At 41.7% G+C, this 22,288-nt stretch overlaps 1 protein-coding gene across 1 annotated transcript in view; it reads left to right on the top strand.

The window, feature by feature from the left end:
• Positions 1–11,361, top strand: part of RLBP1 (retinaldehyde binding protein 1) — an 88,733-nt gene extending 77,372 nt beyond the window's left edge. Inside the window, exons 7-8 of the mRNA XM_073618446.1 lie at positions 2,469–2,579; positions 7,466–11,361. Coding sequence (XP_073474547.1) covers positions 2,469–2,579; positions 7,466–7,624 — 270 coding nt within the window. The 3' untranslated portion in view covers positions 7,625–11,361. The remainder of the gene's footprint in view (positions 1–2,468; positions 2,580–7,465) is intronic.
• Positions 11,362–22,288: the final 10,927 nt, after the last annotated feature.

The raw sequence follows: 22,288 nt of genomic DNA, 5'->3' as shown, positions 1-22,288 counted from the left end.
AAACTACATGTGAAAAAAAATGATAGGATTCAGAAATATAGACAGCTAAAATAAAGGCTGCAAAAAATGCACTAGACTTTGCCTACCCCTCTTAAACCATCATATCGGTCTTTTTATGTAATAGGTGCTTCACATTGTTCAGGAGGTCTTGGGGTCTGGTTGAACTGGAAAAGAGCCAACACATTTAGGAGAGAAGCGTTTTACTGCAAAAAAAAAAAAGCCCAACATGCATAAACATGTTTTGCGCTTGAGTAATCATTTATTTCAATGGCCAGAATAAATGAACATTCTGGCCAATGAGATTTATGAATGCTCAAGCGCTTGACATGCCTAAACGCGTTTGCAAAAATGTGTCTTTGAGCACACTTTTTATGCTGCTTCCAGGAGCAAATGCCCAGTGTACATAAGGCCTTAAGGTCAGCAGCTCCACATACTGTAGCTGCTGACTTTTAAAAATTAGGGACCAGTGCCTGGAGTGGAGTGCTGTCTTCCCGCAGACGGTTCTTCAAACCTGCTGCAGGATCCCCAGCACTGCCACCTTGGATTTGGGAGCTGGCTGCGACTTCCTGAGGAATCACAGCCAGGACAGCACTGTGGGACTGGTCCTTTATCCTCTTGGGACATGTGATAAGTCCCAGGAAGCTGCAGGCAGGGGTTGGCCCAAAGTGGACATCATTCTTACCTAGGTGAGAATTGAGGAAGTAGAAACCTATCAAAAATGGTACCCAATCCCTGTAAAGAAAAAAAACAAAACATCAAAAGTGTCATGGGCAGGATGGAGAGGAGGAATAGCTGCACTTTCACTTTTGAGCAAAGGTCCACTTTAAGTTCACCTGCTTGTAACAAGATTGTAGGGTTTGAAGTCAACATACTGTATATTTATAGTGCTATAGAAAGCTGACCATGCATAGGAAGGAGGAGGGAAAGGACAAACTGTACAATATATTATATGCCAGTCTTGAGGCTGAAAATATCACTGTGTTTATGCCACAAAATGTCACATTGGGAGACATCAGGTCACTGGAAGTAGGAATTAGAAATCAGAATATTTTGATTGGTTGTCTATTGTTCTCTACTGTTTCAACAAAGATACACTGAAACCATAGAAAGCACTGGAGTCTACCTAACATAATCTCATGTACCTGGTAGAGGAGGAGTTGACGAGAGGGCTTCCTAACACCCCCTGTCCAGTTTCCTCTGGAGTTGATGACAGGGTATAAAAGGGCACAGAAAAGCATGGGTGCCTGTAGAAGATACTGGCTGGAAGATGCTCTGGCTAGTGCAGGAGATGCAGAAGCACAAGATTGGAATACATGCAGATGGCAATCCAGGAGCTAGCAGATGCAGGATCCTAAAGAATAGTCAGGCAGGCAGGAGTCAGTAATAACCAGGCGGGAGAAGTGCAGAATCAACAAAAAGAAGGAGAGTCAGGGCAATCCAAGGTCAGTATCAGACCAGTGGAGAAGGTACAGAATCAACAGACAGAAGACAAAATTGGGGCACAGGCTGGGGTCACAACAGAATATTGGGATCAAACAGAGTCAAGATGAAGCCGGGTCAGAGCACAGATACAAGTACAGGATTTGGTCACAGAAGCTGACAACCACTTAGCAAGATGCCAAAGCCTCAATGTTCAACGTGCATGCTCACGCTTACCTGTGAGCCAGTCATTTGGCTGGAAATTGAGGCGTGACACAGTCCTATTCTTTTACATTGAAGAGTTTGACAGGCGGTGTTGCCTGTCAAAATCTGCATTTAGCATTAAAATTGTCACACCAGGATGCAAAGCATTGCTGCTGTGGCAATGTGTACTTCTTTGAGCAGCACCATGTTGGGAGTGTCAAAAACGTAGATCGACTGACTGTTTTTACTGCGCTTTGGTTACCGGTGTAAAAGGAGCCAATAGGCAGCATTTCATTCTAGCATTCTGTTAAAATACTAACTGAGGCCCACGTGAAATTGAACCAAGTACTCAGATATAGCAGCACCTTTGCCAAATAAGTAGAGGCCTGTCCTGATGCTATTATTTTATTTATTTTTTTACAGGTATTTATACAGTGCCCACAATTTACAATGTACTTTACATATTGTACATTCACATCAGTCCCTGCCCTCAAGGAGCTTACAATCTAAGGTTCCCATCACAAATGCATACATACACATACAGGGGCCAGTTAACCTACCAGCAAGTCACTGAAATGTGGGAAAAAACTTGAGTACCCAGAGGAGACCCACGCATGCACAGAGAACATCAAACTCCATGCAGGTAGTGGCCTGGTTGGGATTTAAACCAATGAACCCAGTGCTGCATAGCAGAAGTGCCAACCACTAAGCCATTGTGCACTGCTGCTTTTCAACTATAAACACCTGCCACCATAGCCGTGTCTCTTTCATACAAATATGGCTTTGTTTCTAAAATGGGTATGCATTGTGTAACTTCATATTTTTTTCACATTTGTTACCAACAGGACTCCTTTCCTGCCAGGTTTAAAGCTGTTCATTTCATATACCAGCCCTGGTACTTCACCACCACCTACAATGTCGTTAAACCATTTCTGAAGAGTAAACTCCTTGAAAGGGTGAGTCAGTAAAAAGCAAGTAAAAGTTTTCTTGGGATCGATGGCTGCTTATGCATTATGTTGCTATGGCTCAGTGGCTGCATACAAGGCTAACTGAAACATAATTTGAGATGAACAGTAAGATTATTATATTTACAGTATGTTCATTATTTCATAGAAATTACAGAAGGCTTCCAGTGAAGAACCATTGATATTACATTCCCCAAATAATTCCGCTTTTATATGCATGATACAAACTTTGAGAGATTAAGGTTTCTGCTGAAGCTTTGTGGAAATTATTATTTAGTCTAAAATTGGAAATAGCCAAAGGCTAGGCTATGTAAACCTTTTTTTTTAGTTTAAACCCTACTCAGGTAGGGTCAGGGAGTGTGATGAAAGGAACATAGACAGCAATAAATTAAAATAGGTTTAGAATAGTGTGGAAGGGTTATAAATGATGTAAAATCAGTGTTGTTGATTGTGGCTCCTTTGGGAGGTTTCTCACATTTCCTGGGATCAGAAATGTAAACAGGTGCTTACTGAGGTATTATTATTATATATATATTATTGTGTTAATTATTTCCTCGGTTAGTTGTATTTTATGTTGGGTATCTTGCACTATTGTAGTTAAAGTGTCCAGAAGAAGTGGTGCTCCCTGAGAGGTAACGGTTAACCTTGCCGTTCAGGTTTTCCCAGGTTCTGTACTGCCCTCTGTTGGGCAAAGCATATAAAAAGAGAAACTATCTAGGTCAGTGGGGTTGGTTTGCGCTCTGCATGGGAAGAGAAAGAGAGTGCTGCTGAGGATGTAATTGCTACTTTGCTACCTTTACCACTCCTTGTGGAAGCCCAGTCGGGGTTCCAAGGTATTTGGACTTTTTCACCTATTTCATGTATGACTACCTCATGGGGCACAAGGCAGCACCAGGGACACACTAAAAGATCTTTGTAAAGGGATGTGTATGGAAGATGGCTTTAAGAACCGTTCACCTATTATGTTTAAATACTTCAATAAAAGAACTTTGTTGTTACTTAAAGTGGAAGTAAACCCTCCTATCGTTTTCAGCCAAGGAAGTTGCCATCTGTTTAATCTTCAACTGCCAAGTTGCTGCACATGTGATCAGTTATGACACCAGCCATTGGGTGGTTTGACAGTTTGGTTGAGAGTACAACCAATGTGACAGTTACATTCCAGGCATGTGTCGGAAATGTAACTGTTTTTTAAAACTGTTAGATCAATGGGTTTACTGCTGCTTTAAACTGCCTGGTCTGGTGTATCTCAAAGAACTAGGGCTTGAAATGGGGAAGGGGAGGAGTGTAGGACGGAGCTGTATCCATGTCTGATAGCTATCCAGAGAAAGCTGCAGAACTGTTGCTAATGACAACCGTAACAATGCCAGGCGCATAAGCAGCCAGCCAGACAGTGAGTGACATGGCCTAGGTGACGGGTGCTCTGGTAGTGAAGGAGCTTATGAGCTTGGTTTTTTCCCTAGCGATCAGTATCCCACATACTGTATCTCACATTCTGGGTCTGATATCGCGGCATGGGACATCCTGTCACGGCAGGAGCAAGGAGTGAGGCCTTGGGGTTAAAAGTTTATATGTGAATTAGGAACAAGCTTCCTGATGTTTAAGAATAGTGTGGGCTCAAGTCAATGGGAGTTAGTCGACTGGAATCTGTGCTGGTGAGGTTGGGTGCAGGCTCTGCGGCACCAACCAAGAAATGCTGCATCACTCAAGGGATAATCTGCGTGGTGCATAGGAGGGACAATGTGCTGTGTTGGAATCTAAAGAGTCAAACACACAGAGGAGCCTCGCCTTTGAGATGGAGTGCTTGCTTAATGCTGATTTCACATGACAGCAGCCTCAGCCTGCCATTTGGGCATGGGGGGGGGGCACTAGTAAGAGATCGTTCCAGGTTCTCTAACTGGGTGCATAAAGTCCCCACAGAAGTGCGTTTCGTTTAGTAGTCTCCAATGGGAACACAAAGAGCAAACAGGCAGCAAAATCTGGACTTTGATAGTTGGTAGGAATCACAGATTTCTCCACTTGCTACTTAGACTGGCCTCAATATAAAACAGGAGGTTTTAGGTTTTAGCTGAGCGGAAATGTTTTCTGCTTTTACTGTGTAAACAAATTTGCAATTATAAGAGCAGTGCATGTGGCTGTTAAACATTTTCCGAAACGGTCATAATAATAAGATGATGTTGGCAAAAATATACCAAGTATTTGCGTATATTATCTTAAACCATAAATTGTACCTCACATACCCTTCTTATATCTAAATTATTGGTTTTAAGATTGTACGCTTAGCTTATCTGACCTTAATTAGTATTATATTTTGCTTCTTTATTGGTTTTAACTTAGAGCTATATCACAAAACATAAACCAAAGAAGATTTTTTTGCACTCAGCCTAAAAATAAAATTGGATAGAACAGCAGCAAATTAACAGTCTGAATAGAAGACAAAAACAATAATTATACACAATAGGTGTGCTGTCACTTTAAGACCAACTCAGTAAACAAAATCAAATCTGTGCAAAATGCAAAGTGACATCTCTTAAAAAGTAATATATCTGTAACTAATTAAAAGTGAGAAACAAACACATTTTCTGTGAATTTAAGTCTTTATTAACACACAAGAGATGTGCCAATAAACAACCACACTTCAGTGACTTCTTCAGTGTTTGCCACCAATATGTGTTCCAGCATCTTACCAGAAATGAACGATCTCTAAATATTAAGAGATCTGCAGCACTTTAGAAACCATCTCCAGCTAATGGACTCAATCCACTTCTTCCACAAAGCCACCATGTACATCAGAGCCAGAAAAAGACGAGAGAAAGAACAGACCACATTGTGTGATATCCTTTAAAAACAACCACTTTATCAAAATTAAGGTACTCACAATGGGTGGTAAGGGAACACAGCATAGAGATCAAATCACATATCTTGTCCCCTGAAAACATCCTTTTGCCGATGAAATGCGGTGGTCGGGTCTGGTCTGTGACGTCATAACGCTGGCAGTCCAGTGTGCAGTGTGCTCTACATGCTCAGTCTCTAGGCTGTGATCCCTTACCACCCATTGAGTACCTTTCTTTTAATAAAGTTTAGTTTGGGGTCATAGAAATTATGACCTACTTACCTGATCCTCCATGCTGGTAGACCAGTCCCTACAGCATCTTCTCCCCCTGCTCTGGTGGTCTAAGGTCCTGACATCATCAAGACCAATGGAGGGCCCATAGCACTGCATTGGACATGATACTGCAGGACAGTCCACTGTCGGAGCGTAGAGGAGCACCATTTGCCAGGGAAGCAGAGGATCAGGTAAATAAAAGTGGTCCTTTCCTCCCCTAGGCTAAACAAGCAACTTAGGACGTCCATACACGGTTCAAAACGTGGCCGGTTCAGCAGGAACTGGGTGAGATTCGAACCGTTAATGGGCAGTGCTGAATGTACCAAGTTGATCGATCGATCAACTTGGGTACAACCAGCCTGCCGGATTCTCTTGCTATAGCTACTAGCGATAATCACGTTCTTCTCCCGGTGGGGATGGCTTACCACTCTGCCGGGAGAAGATAATGGCTGGGCAAGAGGGATTCCCGCATCAACACTGTCTGTGTTGATGGGGGAATCAAGCAAACCTGTAGTTATAGGAAAGAAATTCACCTTGTGTATGGCCGGCCTAACCCCCTCAGTGCGTGCGCACTCGCACTGCAAGGGAAAATGTTACGCTTCCTGGTTTTGGGCTTTAAAAACAAAACAATTGGAAGGTTGTCCCACCCACACCCTCTTAAGCAGAGTTTAGTGTGAACAGAGCCAACATTGGTGGGGGCAGAAAAGTGATTACTGGAAATGGGTGTGCTTCATGGCTGATGGCAATGATGTGTAGATGTGAGAAGTGTTAGCCTGCTGATGTACATATGCGAACTTTGAGGCCAGCATGAGATGTGGTGGGTATATGAGGTCAGCCAATGAGTCTAATGCCCCGTACACACGATCGGATTTTCCGACAACAAATGTTGGATGTGAGCTTGTTGGCTGAAAGTCCGACCATGTGTATGCTCCATCGAAAATTTGTTGTCGGACTTTCCGCCAACAAATGTTGGCTAGCAGGTTCTCAAATTTTCCACCAACAAAACTTTGTTGTCGGAACTTCCGACCGTGTGTACACAAGTCCGACGCACAAAATTTCACGCATGCTCGGAATCAAGCAGAAGGAGCTGCACTGGCTTTTGAACTTCCTTTTTCTCGGCTCGTCGTACCTCTTGTACGTCATCATGTTCCCACGTTCGTAATTGTTGGCCAACATTTGTGTGACCGTGTGTATGCAAGACAAGTTGGAGCCAACATCCTTTGAACAAAAATCCACGGTTTTGTTGTCGGAAAGTCCGATCGTGTGTACGGGGCATAAGACTTGTTTTTAGGAAGAATACTTTACTAAGCTAGTGTCCACATTGTGGGATGCTTGGAAATTTGTCATTGAAAATGAAACCTGGAAAATAGCCCTGGTGGAACAAGGCTCTCAGTCTTGATGGAGTTTGATCTTTGGTGAGGAAATTTTCACAACGAACTGTGCTCAGAGAACTCTATTAAACCCTAGTTGGCTATCTTGCTTGTTCATCAATCCCTTCTGAAACACTGACTTAAAACAAGTATGCCGACTATAAGTTCTGACTTTACCAACTAGAGGCAGCCAGTAAATAGTATTTCTAGAACATTCCAAAATGATCTAATCTGGCTCTTAAACATAAGAATTTCTAATATCATTAGGATGTCATGCCCCCATAAGAGGGCCCGGGTCATCCCAGGATCATCTCATCTGGCTCCTATTTCTAGAACAAGTTCAGCAGTGGCAGCCAATGTTCACAGCAACATGCCAAATTCAAGTGTAATGTTTTTTTGCCTAGGTTTTTGTGCATGGGGAAGACCTGGAGAGTTTCTACAAAGAAATTGATGCTGACATACTACCGGCTGACTTTGGGGGAAATTTGCCAAAATATGATGGACGAACCGTGTCCGAGAAGCTCTTCGGACCAAGAAATGACTCTGAAGATACGGCTCTTTGAAAAACAAAATATGTTTTATATGCCTTAAATATCAGTATGTCAATACAAAAATGTTGAGTGTTTCCTAGTTCTACTGGTAGTAAATAGGTCTACTATAAGCACTATGACATTGTCATTACAAATAATTAGGATCTATCCAAATTGTCTTATCTATCTAATGTATATACTTAAAGGTTATATGTAGATAGATCTGTAATAGAGGAAACAATATAAATTTGCAGGATATTAAGAAGAAAAAAAAGCATTGTGCTTATTCATTTCATGCCCTCCTTCCCACCTCTTATGCTGCTATCCAGTCTAAAAATCAGGAAGAGTTGATGAGCAGTAATTGGTCATGTTGCCATCAGACTTCAGTACTTGCTAAGAGCAAGTCTCACTAAGTTCTTTGTATGAACAGAATGGCAGGAAGTGGGGAATCCACAAAAATCATGGTAATGCAATGTCATCCATATGGGATGCCTTGACTAGCACACATGCCAAGGGTGGCCATAAATGATCTGCAAGATCTGGGAGGAAATTAGCCCTTGATATCAGAACATGGTGGAAAATCTATGTGACTGAAAGGGAACAGTCACTTTATCTAATTTCCACTGTATCATGATGTCAGTCCAGCGGTCACTGTAAAACCTAATACACACTGGCCAAATGTCAGGTGGCATCGGCAGGTTCAATAGAAACCGGCCAACATTCTGCCTGTGTGTATGGCAGCCGGTCATGAATGAAAAAGGTCTGCCGACCAGCTCTCAATCGCTGCTCTTAGCCAATGGCTGAGAGCGCTGACCAGAGTATTCTGATGGGGTGCCCTCTCCCTGTCAGAACACAGCAGGAGAGATTGATGTACTATCATTGGATTGTTAGTACAGCGGCCCCGACCTGAGCTTGTCTTTCTTTTTCGTTCAACCCAGCCGGTTGAACAAACAAAAACTAATAGTGTGTACGAGGCTTTAGTCATGGCATTGTGGCGATTTAGATGACCACAGATGCATTTTTTTTAACTTCCTGTCTATGTATGATCACCTTGTCTGCTTCTGAGGCTATCAGGTTGATTTACTAAAACTGGAGAGGGCAAAATCTGGTGCAGCTCTGCATATAAATAAATCATCATTCAGGTTTTATTGTCAAAGCTTAATTGAACAAGCTGAAGTTAAAAGCTGATTGACTACCATGCACATCTGCAACAGATTTTGTACTCTCCAGTATTAAAACTGGTACATACTATCACTGTCAGTTCTGGTCAGAGCCGCTGTACTAACGTTCGCTGAGAGCGCTGATCAGGAGCTGGTGGGCTGCTGGTTTTCCAGCATGCTCGTTTGCCAGAAGCCAGCCAAACGGCCAGCTTCTGTCAGACAGGGTGCCATACACACGGGCCGCATGGTCAGCCAGCTTTTATTGAACTAGTCGATGTTGGCTGGCATTCAGGGCTTTAGTAAATCAACCCCAGTGTATAGCTTGAGCAAGCATGTCAAGATGCTCAATAAACAACTGCAATGGTCACAAGGGGTGCTACACCCAAGGCCCAGTACTGTTTTAGCACCACTGTGAGTAAGCTTTGGCCTGCACACATTTATGCATGTGGAAGGATCCCCCATCATGAGCTTGGGAAGCTCCTCCAAAGCTCTCTCATTCATGAAAACCATATGAATTATTGTTTGCATCTCGACATAAAATAATATCATTGCAGATGAAAAGAAATGCTTGGAATGTTTGTTCCTGGTAAAGCCCCTGACCTCCCGTTACTGATGGAAAACCGATAGAAAACCAAGCACTATGTTAGGTAAAGAAAAAGGTGTCTTGGTTCATTATATGGTGTGGAACTTCAAATTCTTTCTTCATTCTAATTTTAATCATGTTCACTCTTCTACTTTACAAAACCTTGCTGATGTGTTATTGTATAACTGTACCCATAGACAAGCCGTAAACATTAATCTGTTTTACATAAAATAATCTAGAACGGTGTAATTGGCTCCAGACATCTTACTTTATGGCCTGCTTTCCTAATGGCTTCTACATGCAGGCAGTTATTAGGATCTGCTTTATGTTAGTAGTACAGTGAAATTAACAGTGATCTACATTTACAGAACTAAGTACCGACTACTTTATAAGATGGATGACAGCATTTTTATGAAGAGATCTGACCATCTAAATTTTACTGTTACATGGCCTAACCATTTAACATCAGCTTATAATAATAAACATGCTATTTTTAAGGTTTAACTTAATTCGACAATACCATTCAGGGAATCGCTAACTACATTTTATGTACCCTTATATACAGTTGAAAGCAATTTTCTGCACTTATCCAATATTGAGGCTATTAAAACATCGGGAAACAAGTTGTGAAACTGATAGGCTACAGTACCAAAATATTTACCTAGCCAATAAAATGACTTATATTCCAAAGGGGGGCTGTGGCATCTTAGACCCTATAAGATTACCATTCAGTTAAATAACTTTTACATATGTGTGTATTTTTCTTACAAATCCAACATTTACTTCCTTTCTTCACCTCCTGAGAGATTTCTGTATGAATAAGTCTCAAGTTAAAGCACCAGATCCACCTTAGGAGCAAGAGTGGAAATGTAATTAAGGTGACACAAAACTCTGGTTTAAAAAAAAATAAAAAATTTTGAAGTAAGTATTCTTAACTCAAAAATGACCTTCTATTGCTCTCAGCCTCCTCGAAGTCTCCAAAACTGTTTTTTTTTTTTTTTGCTGTTATTGCTATTTCAGCAGGACAAAGAGAGTTGTGAATAATCGCAATGAGGACACAGACCGCAAAAAAAAAAAAAAAAAAGAGCTTTCCCTATTCTATCCAAAAGTATTTTGCATAGAGATACAATTAAGAAGGTCCAGTTAGACTTTTTAAAAGGGTTGGTTCACCTTTACAGAAAAAATGTAAAAGGTGACCTTACACTGGACACTCTCCACACCTCCGAAGTCCCCACTGTACCTACCTCCAGGGTTGCCAAGCTGTCAGCCCCCCCACAGCTGTTTCAGTGGTCCAGGGATTTGAAATCCGCTCTTCTCCCTCTTGTCCGTACAGCGCTCCTGGGACTGACCAGATCTATTCACTGTAACCATGGCCAATCAGAATCGATCTGGTCTTTCCCAGAAGTGCTCCACAGAAAACGTGGAGAGCAAGAATTTCAAATCCCCGGACCTCTGAAGCAGCTGTGGGGGTGCCGACAGTTTGGCAACCCTGAAGGTAAGTACAATAGGGATTGGGGAAGGATAGCTGTCTATAGCATTATGTCACCTTTACATTTTTTTTCTGTAAAGGTGAACTAACACTTTAAACTCAATGCCCTCACTTGCTGGATATCCTGCAAATACATCTAACCTCACAAATATGTCTATTTTTTGCATTAGATAAAATAATCTTTATAATATTTTAGAAATACTATTGGGGGTTACCCATAGCAAACTATTCATTTTACTTAAAAATAGTTCATAGTAGGCCTATTCTGCAAACTATAATCAGAAATTGACTTTTAGTGACTTAGCACACATAACTTGCAGATCCAGAACACTGCACATCATTGACGAGTGAGTGTAGAAATCTAAACATTGTAAAACACAGATCATTGGGTTTCCTTCAAAGGGAATCTTACCAAACTCTGCAGAAACACCATTAATAAGAGTTTTTAGCATTGTTCTTTGTTTTGTATGGATGAAATATCTATAGAATACTAATTTGTATTGTTTTATCCTTGAAATAAACTCTGTTACGTACTGTATAGTTGTCTTCTCCTTTGGAAATAAGCGTTAGGAGTGTGTGTTTTGTGTGGTTTGGAAGTTATTGTGTGGGAGTGTGTATTAGACCTTGCAGTGCTTGTTCTTCCATCATTCGTGGTCTTTAGGATGTTACTATGAAGATATTCCCTTGCTCCAAGCAGAGTGTAACCAAACCCAAGGACCAAAATTGAATAATTGCAGCTTAGTTTTTAGATGTGGTGGCATTGTTTTTTTTTTTTTTGTCCTTTATTTTTACCCGGTGATCCCACCAGTAATGCACTTCCTGTCCTAGGGTGACAGCGCTCATTTACTGTGCTGTATCTATTGAGCGGTAATGCCATCCTTGGATAGAATTTTTGTTAAATCTACAGAACACCTTCTCATCTACATAACATAGGGGAGAGGTGTTCTGTAGTTCACATAGGTGAACCGGGCAGAGCTAAGATTTCTTGATATTTCGGTGTAGCACTGTGTTGTTACTTCACCAAGGATGTTATAATATGGGTTAAACATTGGTTTGAACCAAACCCAAGCTTATCTCTAGTTACAAGCTGAACTTGTTGGATTTCTGTTGGGATCTGTATATACAGTATAGGTGGTGCTAGGTTAGGAAAATTATTATGGGATGTTCTGTGTCTCACTGGTTGCAGGATTGGGCGCTTCCCCCTGTCTTCTGGATAGCATGGGGTTCGGAGAGTCAAATCAGCAGCTGAATATTTATGCAGGCACAGCTAATCCCTGGGGGAATTACCCAGATGAGGGCTGGAGGGGGAGTATAAATATTTTGTTGCTTGGAAGAAAGAAGTTCTTGTCCAGGGAGGAGGATATCCCAGTCAAAGGGCTACTGCCCTTCTAGGCAGTCCAAGCTGTGCTTCTTCATTCTGCTCAATAAGGTCCCTAGTCATGCTAGCTTGGGGGCCTATACAACTAAACTCTGCTGGAGCTGACTGAGAGACTTCTTTTGGAGATCTGGTCTGAAGACTTCACAGGAAATATGTCTGGCGGATATTGGAAGGAGGCATCCAACTATCCAAGGACATCAGTGAGTACAGACCGGTGTGTGCGAAGATGCCTGTGACTGTGTGCTGCTGCTGCTGCTATCCCTCGTGCATTAGAGTCACCTTGTACTTTTTGTTTATCAAGTATCTGGTCAAATGTTTGGGTGGTATTTAGAAACCATCTGTTTCAACATGTGGTAGAACGATTTCTGGGGAGTAAGGGAGGTTCAGGCCTGTGAGTTGCCTAATCAGTAAATGGATTCTTTTCCAAAAGGTTTGCAGTAGTGTGCAGAACCAGAAGATGTGGCTCAGAGAGCCATTGTCCCTTGAAATGGCAGCACTATATAACTACCTGTAATAAAGTGACATACTTGCTCCACAAAGTACTGAAGCCAATGAAAAACAAAAGCAAACAGCAAATTTGCCTTTCCAGAAGTATGCAATGGCAGATTTTATACGTCCTCATCACAGGTCCCCCATTAGACCCCTTTCACACTGAGTTTTACTAGCACTTTTGCGTTAAAAAAAGTGCCTGAAAATCTCACAAAAACTGCTTCCCACTAAAATCAATGGATGCTTTCACACTGGAGTGGTGCGCTGGTGGGGAGGCGAAAAAACTCCTGCAAGCAGCATTTTTGGAGCATGTTTAAAAAGCTAAAAAAAAAAAAAACACCCCTCTCGAATAAAATGAATGAGAAGCACCTGAAAAGCACTTCAAAAGCTCTGTAAAAGTGCCTCAAAATGCTTCTTACATTCGTTTTTTTTTAGTTACATGACCTTTAAAAAAAGCACACCGCTAACTCCTCAAAAGCGCTCGCTGTTTTATAGGCAATTTTCAAGCGCCTCAGTGTGAAAGGGGTCTTAAACAAAATTTTACGTGTTCCTTGAATGAGACAAAAGTTGGGTTATGGGAAGGCAAATATTATTCATCATCTGGAGGCTAGAGGCATCCATATATAGAAAAAGTTTGCTGCATTGTACAGCTATTTTTTTTTTTTTTCCAAAGTGTGTTCATTCCAATGATTGAAACAGAGAACCTGAACAGACTGGCTCTTATGTCACTGTCCAAAAACTAGATAAAAGGTGGTCAGCAAGGTTGCAACTGCCTTCAACAGAAATACAGTAAAACCTTGGTTTGAGAGTAGCTTAGTTTGAGAGCGTTTTGCAAGACAAGCAAAATTTTAAAATAAATTTTGACTTGATATACAAGAAGCGTCACATCACAACAGGGTATAAAAGAGAAGAGAGGCACCTCTAAGTGTAGCAATATGGTTACATTTAATGAAGGTACAACATATTGCTATACTTAGAGGCGCCTCTCTTCTCTTTTATACTCTATCTTCTGCTGGATTTTGCTTTTAATCCCCTTGTGGAGGCTTACATTTGTGGATGGACATTTTATGGTTATGCAACCTGGTCACATTGCTATAATCTTATTATATGGACTATAAACTGAAGGAGTTATGAATAAATGGTTGTGGAATGAATCATCTGAGTTTCCATTATTTCTTATGGGGAAATTTGCTTTGATAAACAAGTGTTTTGGATTACAAGCAAGTTCCTGGAACGAATTATGCCGTGTACAGACGGTCGGACTTGCCAACGGGATAACCTCCGTCGGCATTTCCGAAGGAAAAATGTAGAACATGTTCTCTAAGTCTGTCGGAAATGCCGACAGAAAAAGTCCGATGGAGCATACACACGGTCGGAATATCCGACCAACAGCTCCCATCGGACTTTTTCTGTCGGAAATTCCGACCGTGTGTACGGGGCATAATGCTCGCAATCCAAGGTTTTACCGTAAAGGCAATTCATAGGAAGAAATGCTCTCAGATGACTTATATGGAGGCATAAAAAAAGCTGAATAAATATTATAAAAACCACATATATCCAGTGTTTGCAGTGCATCGATACTTATCCTTAAACAGACCACAAAGCTGGAAATACAATGTTTTATGTACTGAGGCTGTAAATCCAAACAGTCTTTTCTGGGAGAACTTTTGACTCTTGAACTTTAAACCGATACCAGCCAACCTGGTACAGATTTCCAGGTGTTCCCAAATGTTTATAATGAATCCTCTGATGATCCTTTACAGAAACATCGGACAGCTTCTTTCCATTATACACATGTACAGAGAAATTTCAAGGTTAAACAAGAGCATGTGCTGTGCGAAGGAAAGGCAACATTTTATCATGTCTGCCATAAAGAATGTCTTAGGTATGTTTTGAAATGTAATAGATTGTGTTTTACGTGTGCCAGCATGAAAGAGTAACATGAAAGGCCCCCAATGGCTCTTATATGTTGCTCATCTAAAGTGAAAAAGGTGACTGGTTGGAAAATGTATTATGCATACATTATCAGCAAATTAAAATAATGTGCAGCCAAAAACAATATTTCACAGTTGCTTCCTGTTAATTCATTAATGGGTCAGGTCAGGTCAGGTACTTTGGTCCAATATGAAAAGCTCCCGCTTCTTCCCATAGCGGAGGAGATGAAATTTGTTATCACATAGACTATATTGCCAAAAGTATTGGGACATCTGTCTTTACACGCACGTGAACTTTAATGGCATCCCAGTTTTAGTCCGTAGGGTTCAATATTGAGTTGGCCCACCCTTTACAGCTATAACAGCTTCAACTCTTCTAAGAAGGCTGTCCACAAGATTTAGGAGTGTGTATATGGGAATGTTTGACCATTCTTCCAGAAGTGCATTTGTCGGGTCAGGCACAACTGCAAACCTACCAAGACATGGCTGTCCACCTAAACTGACAGGCCGGGCAAGGAGAGAATTAATCAGAGAAACAGCCAAGAGGCCCATGGTAACTCTGGAGGAGATGCAGAGATCCACAGCTCAGGTTAGAGAATCTGTCCACAGGACAACTGTTAGTTGTGCACTTCACAAATGTGGCCTTTATGGAAGAGTGGCAAGAAGAAAGCCATTGTTAAAAGAAAGCCATAAGAAGTCATATGGAAGAAGGTGCTCTGGTCAGATGAGACCAAAATTGAACTTTTTGGCCTAAAAGCAAAACGCTATGTGTGGTGGAAAACTAACACTGCACATCACCCTGAACTCACCATCCCCACTGTGAAACATGGTGGTGGCAGCATCATATTGTGGGGATGCTTTTGTTCAGTAGGGACATGGAAGCTGATCAGAGTTGATGGGAAGATGGATGGAGCCAAATACAGGGCAATCTTAGAAGAAAACCTGTTAGAGTCTACAAAAAGACTTGAGACTAAAGCAGAGGGTCACCTTCCAGTAGGACAACGACCCTAAACATACAGCCAGAGCTACAATGGAATGGTTTAGCTCAAAGCACATTCGCGTGCCCAGTCAAAGTCCAGACCTAAATCCAATTGAGAATCTATGGCAAGACTTGAAAATTGCTGTTCAGACGCTCTCCATGCAATCTGACAGAGCTTGAGCTATTTTGCAAAGAAGAATGCGCAAAAATGTCACTCTCTAGATGTGCAAAGCTGGTAGGAGACATCCCCAAAAGACTTGCAGATGGAATTGCAGTGAAAGGTGGTTCTACAAAGTATTGACTCAGGGGGACTGAATACAAATGTACCCCACACTTTTCACATATTTATTTGTAAAAATTTTAGAAAACTATTTAATAATTTTCCTTCCACTTCACAATTATGTGTTGCTTTGTGTTGATCTATCACTTAAAACCCCAATAAAATACATTTACGTTTTTGGTTGTAACATGACAAAAATGTGGAAAATTTTAAGGGATATGAATACTTTTTTTAAGGCACTGTACATAGATTAGGGCCAATTTGGACAGCAGCCAATGAACCTACCAGCATGTCTTTGGAGTGTGGGAGGAAACCCACGCAGGTACAGGGAGAACATGCAAAGTCCAGGCAGGTATTGTTGTTGGGATTCAAACCGACAACCCTAATGTGCTGCCAGGCAGAAGTGCTAACCACTTAGCCACTGTGCTGCCCAGTATTAAACCCAAAAACAAAAATGTATTACATTGCATTACTATTTTGAAAGGTGGTGGCTGCATTAGTTTAATTTTTTTTTAGGCTTTTTCTCTTTTATCTTTACCTGGTTATCCAATCAGTAAGTCTGTTATTTTTCAGTTTCCTTTACGGCTGGGCAAATGGGCGTACCTGTACGTCCATTTGAATTCCCCGCCATGCCATTGCGTACGCGGCGCCGGCCGGGAGCTCCGTGAGTCGGGTCGCGGGTCCCGCGGACTCGATCGCCGCGGGGACACCCGCGATCGGCTCACGGAGAGGACGAACGGGGAGATGCTGATGTAAACAGCATCTCCCCGTTCTGCCTAGTGACAGTGTCACTGGATCTCTGCTTCATCAGAGCAGAGATCAGTGACGTCACACACACAGCCCATCCCCCTACAGTTAGTAATCACTCCCTAGGACACACTTAACCCCTCCCCGCCCCCTAGTGGTTAACCCCTTCACTGCCAGTGTCATTTACACAGGAATCAGTGCATTTTTAATCGCACTGATCGCTGTATAAATGACAATGGTCCCAAAAATGTGTCAAAAATGTCCGACATAACGTCGCAGTCACAATAAAAATCGCTGATCGCCGCCATTACTAGTAAAAAAAAAAAATTATTCATAAAAATGCCATAAAACTATCCCCTATTTAGTAAACGCTATAACGTTTGCGCAAACCAATTGATAAACGCTTATTGCGATTTTTTTTTTTTTACCAAAAATATGTAGAAGAATACGATTAATGGACTTCACTGCATCGAATTGCTGCTCGAGGGGACTTTCAATTACTCTCATCAATAAAACCTTCGAATGGCAATGGTTTTGATCAATATTCACGGCAAATTTTGAAGTGTAAAGGGTCATAATACAGTATTGTTGATTATAATCCTACACCTTCAGCTTTACATTATAAGGACCAAACACTTCAGGAATGAGACCCTTCTTTGTTCGGAGTAATTTCCTGTAACGGTCACAGAATATATGGTTTTTCTTGCTGGAAGTATTCTGTGAATTAGACATGTAGATGGCAGTCTGTGCATTCAGTTTAACGGTTCCCCCCGCACAAGTAAAGTATTATTCACCCATCACCTGGCCTCACATCAAATCAAACAGGATGTCTGACATGTGGTCACGGAGATATGAGGCAGAATGCTCAACGTTAAGGGTTTTCAGAGCCACAAGAGGGTTATTTAATCAAATCACAGAGGAATGCAGCCCACGCAAGAATTATAGCCCAGAGACTAATTTAACTACATAATCTATACCTTTGAAAAGAACTATACTACTGTATCCAGTCCTACTGCACAGAAAACAGATCAACCATTTTTCAAAACTGCATTTATATTAAAGCTAATACCAGCAATATTAAAGTACATATACATGTAATGTGGATAGATAGAGAGCTGTGTGACCTGATAAACTACTCAATGGCAATTCTATCCCATCTATGACAGCTCTTGATAGAGGAAACAATTGCCTTCAGAGGCATCTCAGTTAAAACTTTACGAATCTTAGGGAAGCAAGAGCATGTTGCTCTACAGCAGCCTTGGTCAACCTTTTTCAACACAGAGAAACCCTTGAAATAACTTCCCGGTTTCAGGGAACCCCTGCTAAAAATGATTATATCCACGACTCATGATACATTAGTGTCATAATTATTGGGAAGAATGCCCCCTAAACTTGTGGTCATTGGTAAGAATCTCCCTCCCTTACAGATAGCTAAAAAGATCAATGGTGTCAGAGGGAACTTATCTGAGAGAGACAGAAATTACTCATTGGTCAAGGAACCAATAGCAACATCCAGAGGAACCCTGGTCTACAGAGAAACACTGTCAGCCACAGCTTTGACCAGTAAGACCTACTGTTTTGAGGATCTGGGCATAAGATCGATTTCACTGCTAGAAATGGGATTTTATTGGCAGAAGTCAAGTTAACTACTTACTGACCAGACCACAGCTGAATCACAGCTACAGCGTAGCCGGATAACTCTGGGAGGGCGTCTTATGATGTCCTCCCTGAATTGCGACATGGGACGGTTCGTGCTCCCCAGGCTCACGCGACCTGGCGTGCCATGGATCGCGGTAAAGGGCCAATGACAGTGGCCCTTTAGCACGTGATCGCTCTGTCCAATGATGGAGCATTCACTTGTCAACAAACTGAAGCATGTCCCGTACAGCTCTTCTCCTCGCAGAGATCGGTACAGTGTGTGAGGAGAGGAGGGAGAGGGTGCAGCAGCGCTTGTTGGCTGGATCTGAAATGCCATTCATAGCTCATCCATAGTAGGTGAGGTTGAAAAAAAAAAAAGACACACAAGTCCATCCCCATGGCTCATTAATGCCTTCTCCGTGCCACATTAGTGACCGTCTGTGCCACAGCAGTGCTCGTCCGTGCCACATCCATGTCAACGTCAGTGCCACATCAGTGCCACATCAGTGCCACATCAGTGCCTCACAAAAGTGTAATAGGTAGTCAAATTAGATTTTAAATTTATGTCCCTAGCACACCTGATGGTGCTCCGTGAATGTTGGGCCTCTGTATGTGGCCAGGCTGTGGAAAAGTGTCACACGTGCTATCACTATACTCGGGAGGAGTAGTAGAATGTATTTTGGGTTGTAATTTTTGGTATGTGCGTGATATGTGTTAGAAACATCATATAAAAAGGACAACTTTGTGTAGGGAAAAAATTTAAAAAAAAAGTTTTAATTTTCTTCCCACATTTTCCAAAATCGCGTGGGAAAAAAAAAAAAAAATGAATAGTAGGAAAAAAATTACAACTTCAAAAAACTCACCATGCCTCTTACGAAATACTTTGGAATGTCTACTTTCCAAAAAGACTTCATTCGGGAGATATTTGTACTTTCCTGGCTTGCTAGTGTCTCAAGAAATTAAATAGGCCGTCAGTACATCAGGTGTGAACAATTTTCAATGATTGGTACCATAGCTTGTAGACTCTATAACACAAAGGCCAAATAATATACACCGATTTGGGTTATTTTTACCAAAGATATGTAGCAGAATACATTTTGGCCAAAATTCGTGAAGACAAATTACTAATTTGCAAAATGTTATAACAGAAATCAACAAAGACAAAATGTTTGGTCTTTTTGCATTTATAGCGCAAAAAATAAAAAAAATCAGTGGTGATTAAATACCACCAAAAGAAAGCTCTATTTGTGTGGAAAAAGGACAAAAATCCCATATGGGTACAGTGTTGAATAATTGTCATTCAAAAATGTGAGAGCACTGAAAGCTGAAAATTGGTCTGGTTAGGAAAGGGTTTTAAGTGCCCAGTGGGCAAGTGGTTAAAGCGTTTTTAACCCCTTTTATAAAAAAAAAAGGGGGCAAAGAAGATCCTGTTCCTTTAACCACTTGAGTACCAGCCACCAGTTATACTGCGGCAGGTTGGCTCCACTGGGTGAACCGTTGTAGCTGTACGTCGGCCACTTTAAGAGCACTGGGGGGGCGGCACGACGATGGAGCCGATGCGCATGCCCGGCGGTCACGATGTTCGCCGGGCACCTGAGATCGCTCTTGAGAGACAGAATGGAGGTCTGTCAATGTAAATAGACAGATCTCTGTTCTGTCAGGGGTGAGGAGACTGATCTATTGTTTCTACTGCTTAGGAACGAATGAGAAATGAGATTTTATTGGCATAGGTCAAGTTAACTAGTTACCGACCAGGCCATAGCTACAGCGTGGTCGGATAACTCTGGGAGGGAGTCTTAGGATGTCCTCCCTGAATCGCGCACACGGGACTGTTCGTGCTCGCCAGGCTCACGGGACCCGGCACGTCAACGGTCTCCTTCCCAAGGCAGTCCCATCCCCCCACAGTTAGAAACACTCCCTAGGACACACATTTAACCCCTTTCCTGCCAGTGACATTTCTACAGTAATCAGTGGCTATTTTTAGCACTGATCACTGTATAAATGTCAATGGTCCCAAAAAAAAGTGTTCAATCTGTCCGCCGCAATGTCATAGTCCCGATAAAAATCGCTGATCACCGCCATTACTAGTAAAATAAATAATCATAATAAAAATGCCATAAATCTATCCCCTATTTTGTAGACGCTATAACTTTTGCGCAAACCAATCAATATACACTTATTGCAATTTTTTTTCCCAAAAATATGCAGAAGAATACATATTGGCCTAAACTGAGGATGAAATTGTTTTTTTTTTTTTTTTTTTTTTTTTTTTAAGTTTTGGGGGATATTCATTATAGCAAAAATTAAAAAGTTTTTTTCAAAATAGTCGCTCTCTTTTTGTTTATAGCGCAAAAAATAAAAACCACAGAGGTGATCAAATACCACCAAAAGAAAGCTCTATTTGTGGGGGAAAAAAAGGACATCAAATTTGTTTGGGTACAGCGTCGCATGACCGCGCAATTGTCAGTTAAAATGACGCGGTGCCTTATCGTAAAAAATGGCCTGGTCATTAAGGGGGCAAATCTTCCAAGGCTAAAGTGGTTAAAGCAGGGGTCTCAAACTGGCGGCCCTCCACCTGTTGTGAAACTACAAGTCCCATGGGGCATTGCAAGGCTGACAGTTACAAGCATGACTCCCACAGGCAGAGGCATGATGGGACTTGTAGTTTTGCTACAGCTGGAGGGCCGCCAGTTTGAGACCCCTGCTTTAAAGCATGTTAAACAGCACAGTGCTTGTGCTGTGTAATTTGTTCCATTGTATGACGTAAAAAAACCTGGTTGATCCTGCTTGTTCCTGTGTCCCCCTGTGTGTGCTGACCACGGTAATTATGGATGCTGATCCCTGATACCGTGGTCAGTTGCTTCCGCCATCCTGCTGTCTGCTGCGAGTCTCTCCCTCTCCCTCCCTGTCAGTCAGTTCTGAAGCCTGTGTGTGAGAGCGATCTCCTCCCTGCCCCTCCCCTCCTGCTGCTCTTCCCTGTGGCTTGAAAAACAAATAACTGCTATCCCCTCGGTTTCATTCAAGATCGAAAGTACTGTGTGAAATACGTTCTCACAGCACCGATGCAAGGTCACGTGACCTTCCTCTGCTGGCCGGCTGATGTTAGAGGGTAATCTCAGCCACTCCTTTAGCATTACTTAGGGGAAGGAGAGCAGGGGAATGTCACGTGACCTCACATCGGTGCTGTAAGAGAAGATATTTAGGATTAGAATTGTAAAAAGGTCAGACACACCGTACTTTAGATCTTGATAAAACAGAGGGGATGCAATTTATTATCCTGATTTTACAGCCACTTTAAAGTGGACCTTCAACCATTAAAATTACTTTTTTTTGCTCCTGGCCCCTCCCCCTCCCTCAATTGGAGAATGCTTCTCCTGTTTTTTTTGCTTTTTTTTTTAGGCAAGTTTTGTTGCCTATTCTGTGCTGCAGTCAGGACCTTCCTGTTTTCCTGCCCAAATGAAAGTGGTGTAGGGTCCCCCCTACTATCTGCTGGAATGCCCATGTCACGCATGGCATGGAAGGTCCAAGGAGTGAAGTTCCTGTTTAAGGCTCCATTATGGAACAAACATACAGAAAACGGGCATTTTGAAACACACGCGCGCCGCTTGCCGTGACAGTATTTGTGCATGGGTAGCAGATGTGCATTTTGCCATGCAGCAAATACACTACAAATACACCAAAATGCCCAGTGAAAATAAACACATGAAAATCTACTCCAAAAAAAAAAAAAAAAGGTTCTGGTGCTTTTTTTGGTGCACTTGTTGCACATAGGGCAACCAATTCAAGTGAATGGGCTGCCCTATGTGCAATGAGCAGAAATGCTTGAAAAACGTATTAAAAAAATAAATACAATAAAATTCCCCACTTGAGGTCGTCTACCTTTAAGAAACCGCAAAAGCAAGTCACTTCTAAATACCTTGTATAATATCTAAATATACTGCATAGTGTGGTCATAGAAAACTTTGTCAAATGTTGATCAATGAAAAATAATGCCAGATATAAGAATGTGGACGATTTTTT

This window comes from Aquarana catesbeiana, linkage group LG03 (genome assembly GCF_042186555.1).
Source record: "Aquarana catesbeiana isolate 2022-GZ linkage group LG03, ASM4218655v1, whole genome shotgun sequence".
In the NCBI taxonomy this organism is placed as follows: domain Eukaryota; kingdom Metazoa; phylum Chordata; class Amphibia; order Anura; family Ranidae; genus Aquarana; species Aquarana catesbeiana.
Note: the sequence above shows the minus strand (reverse complement) of the source record. Positions and strands in the feature narration are given on the sequence as shown.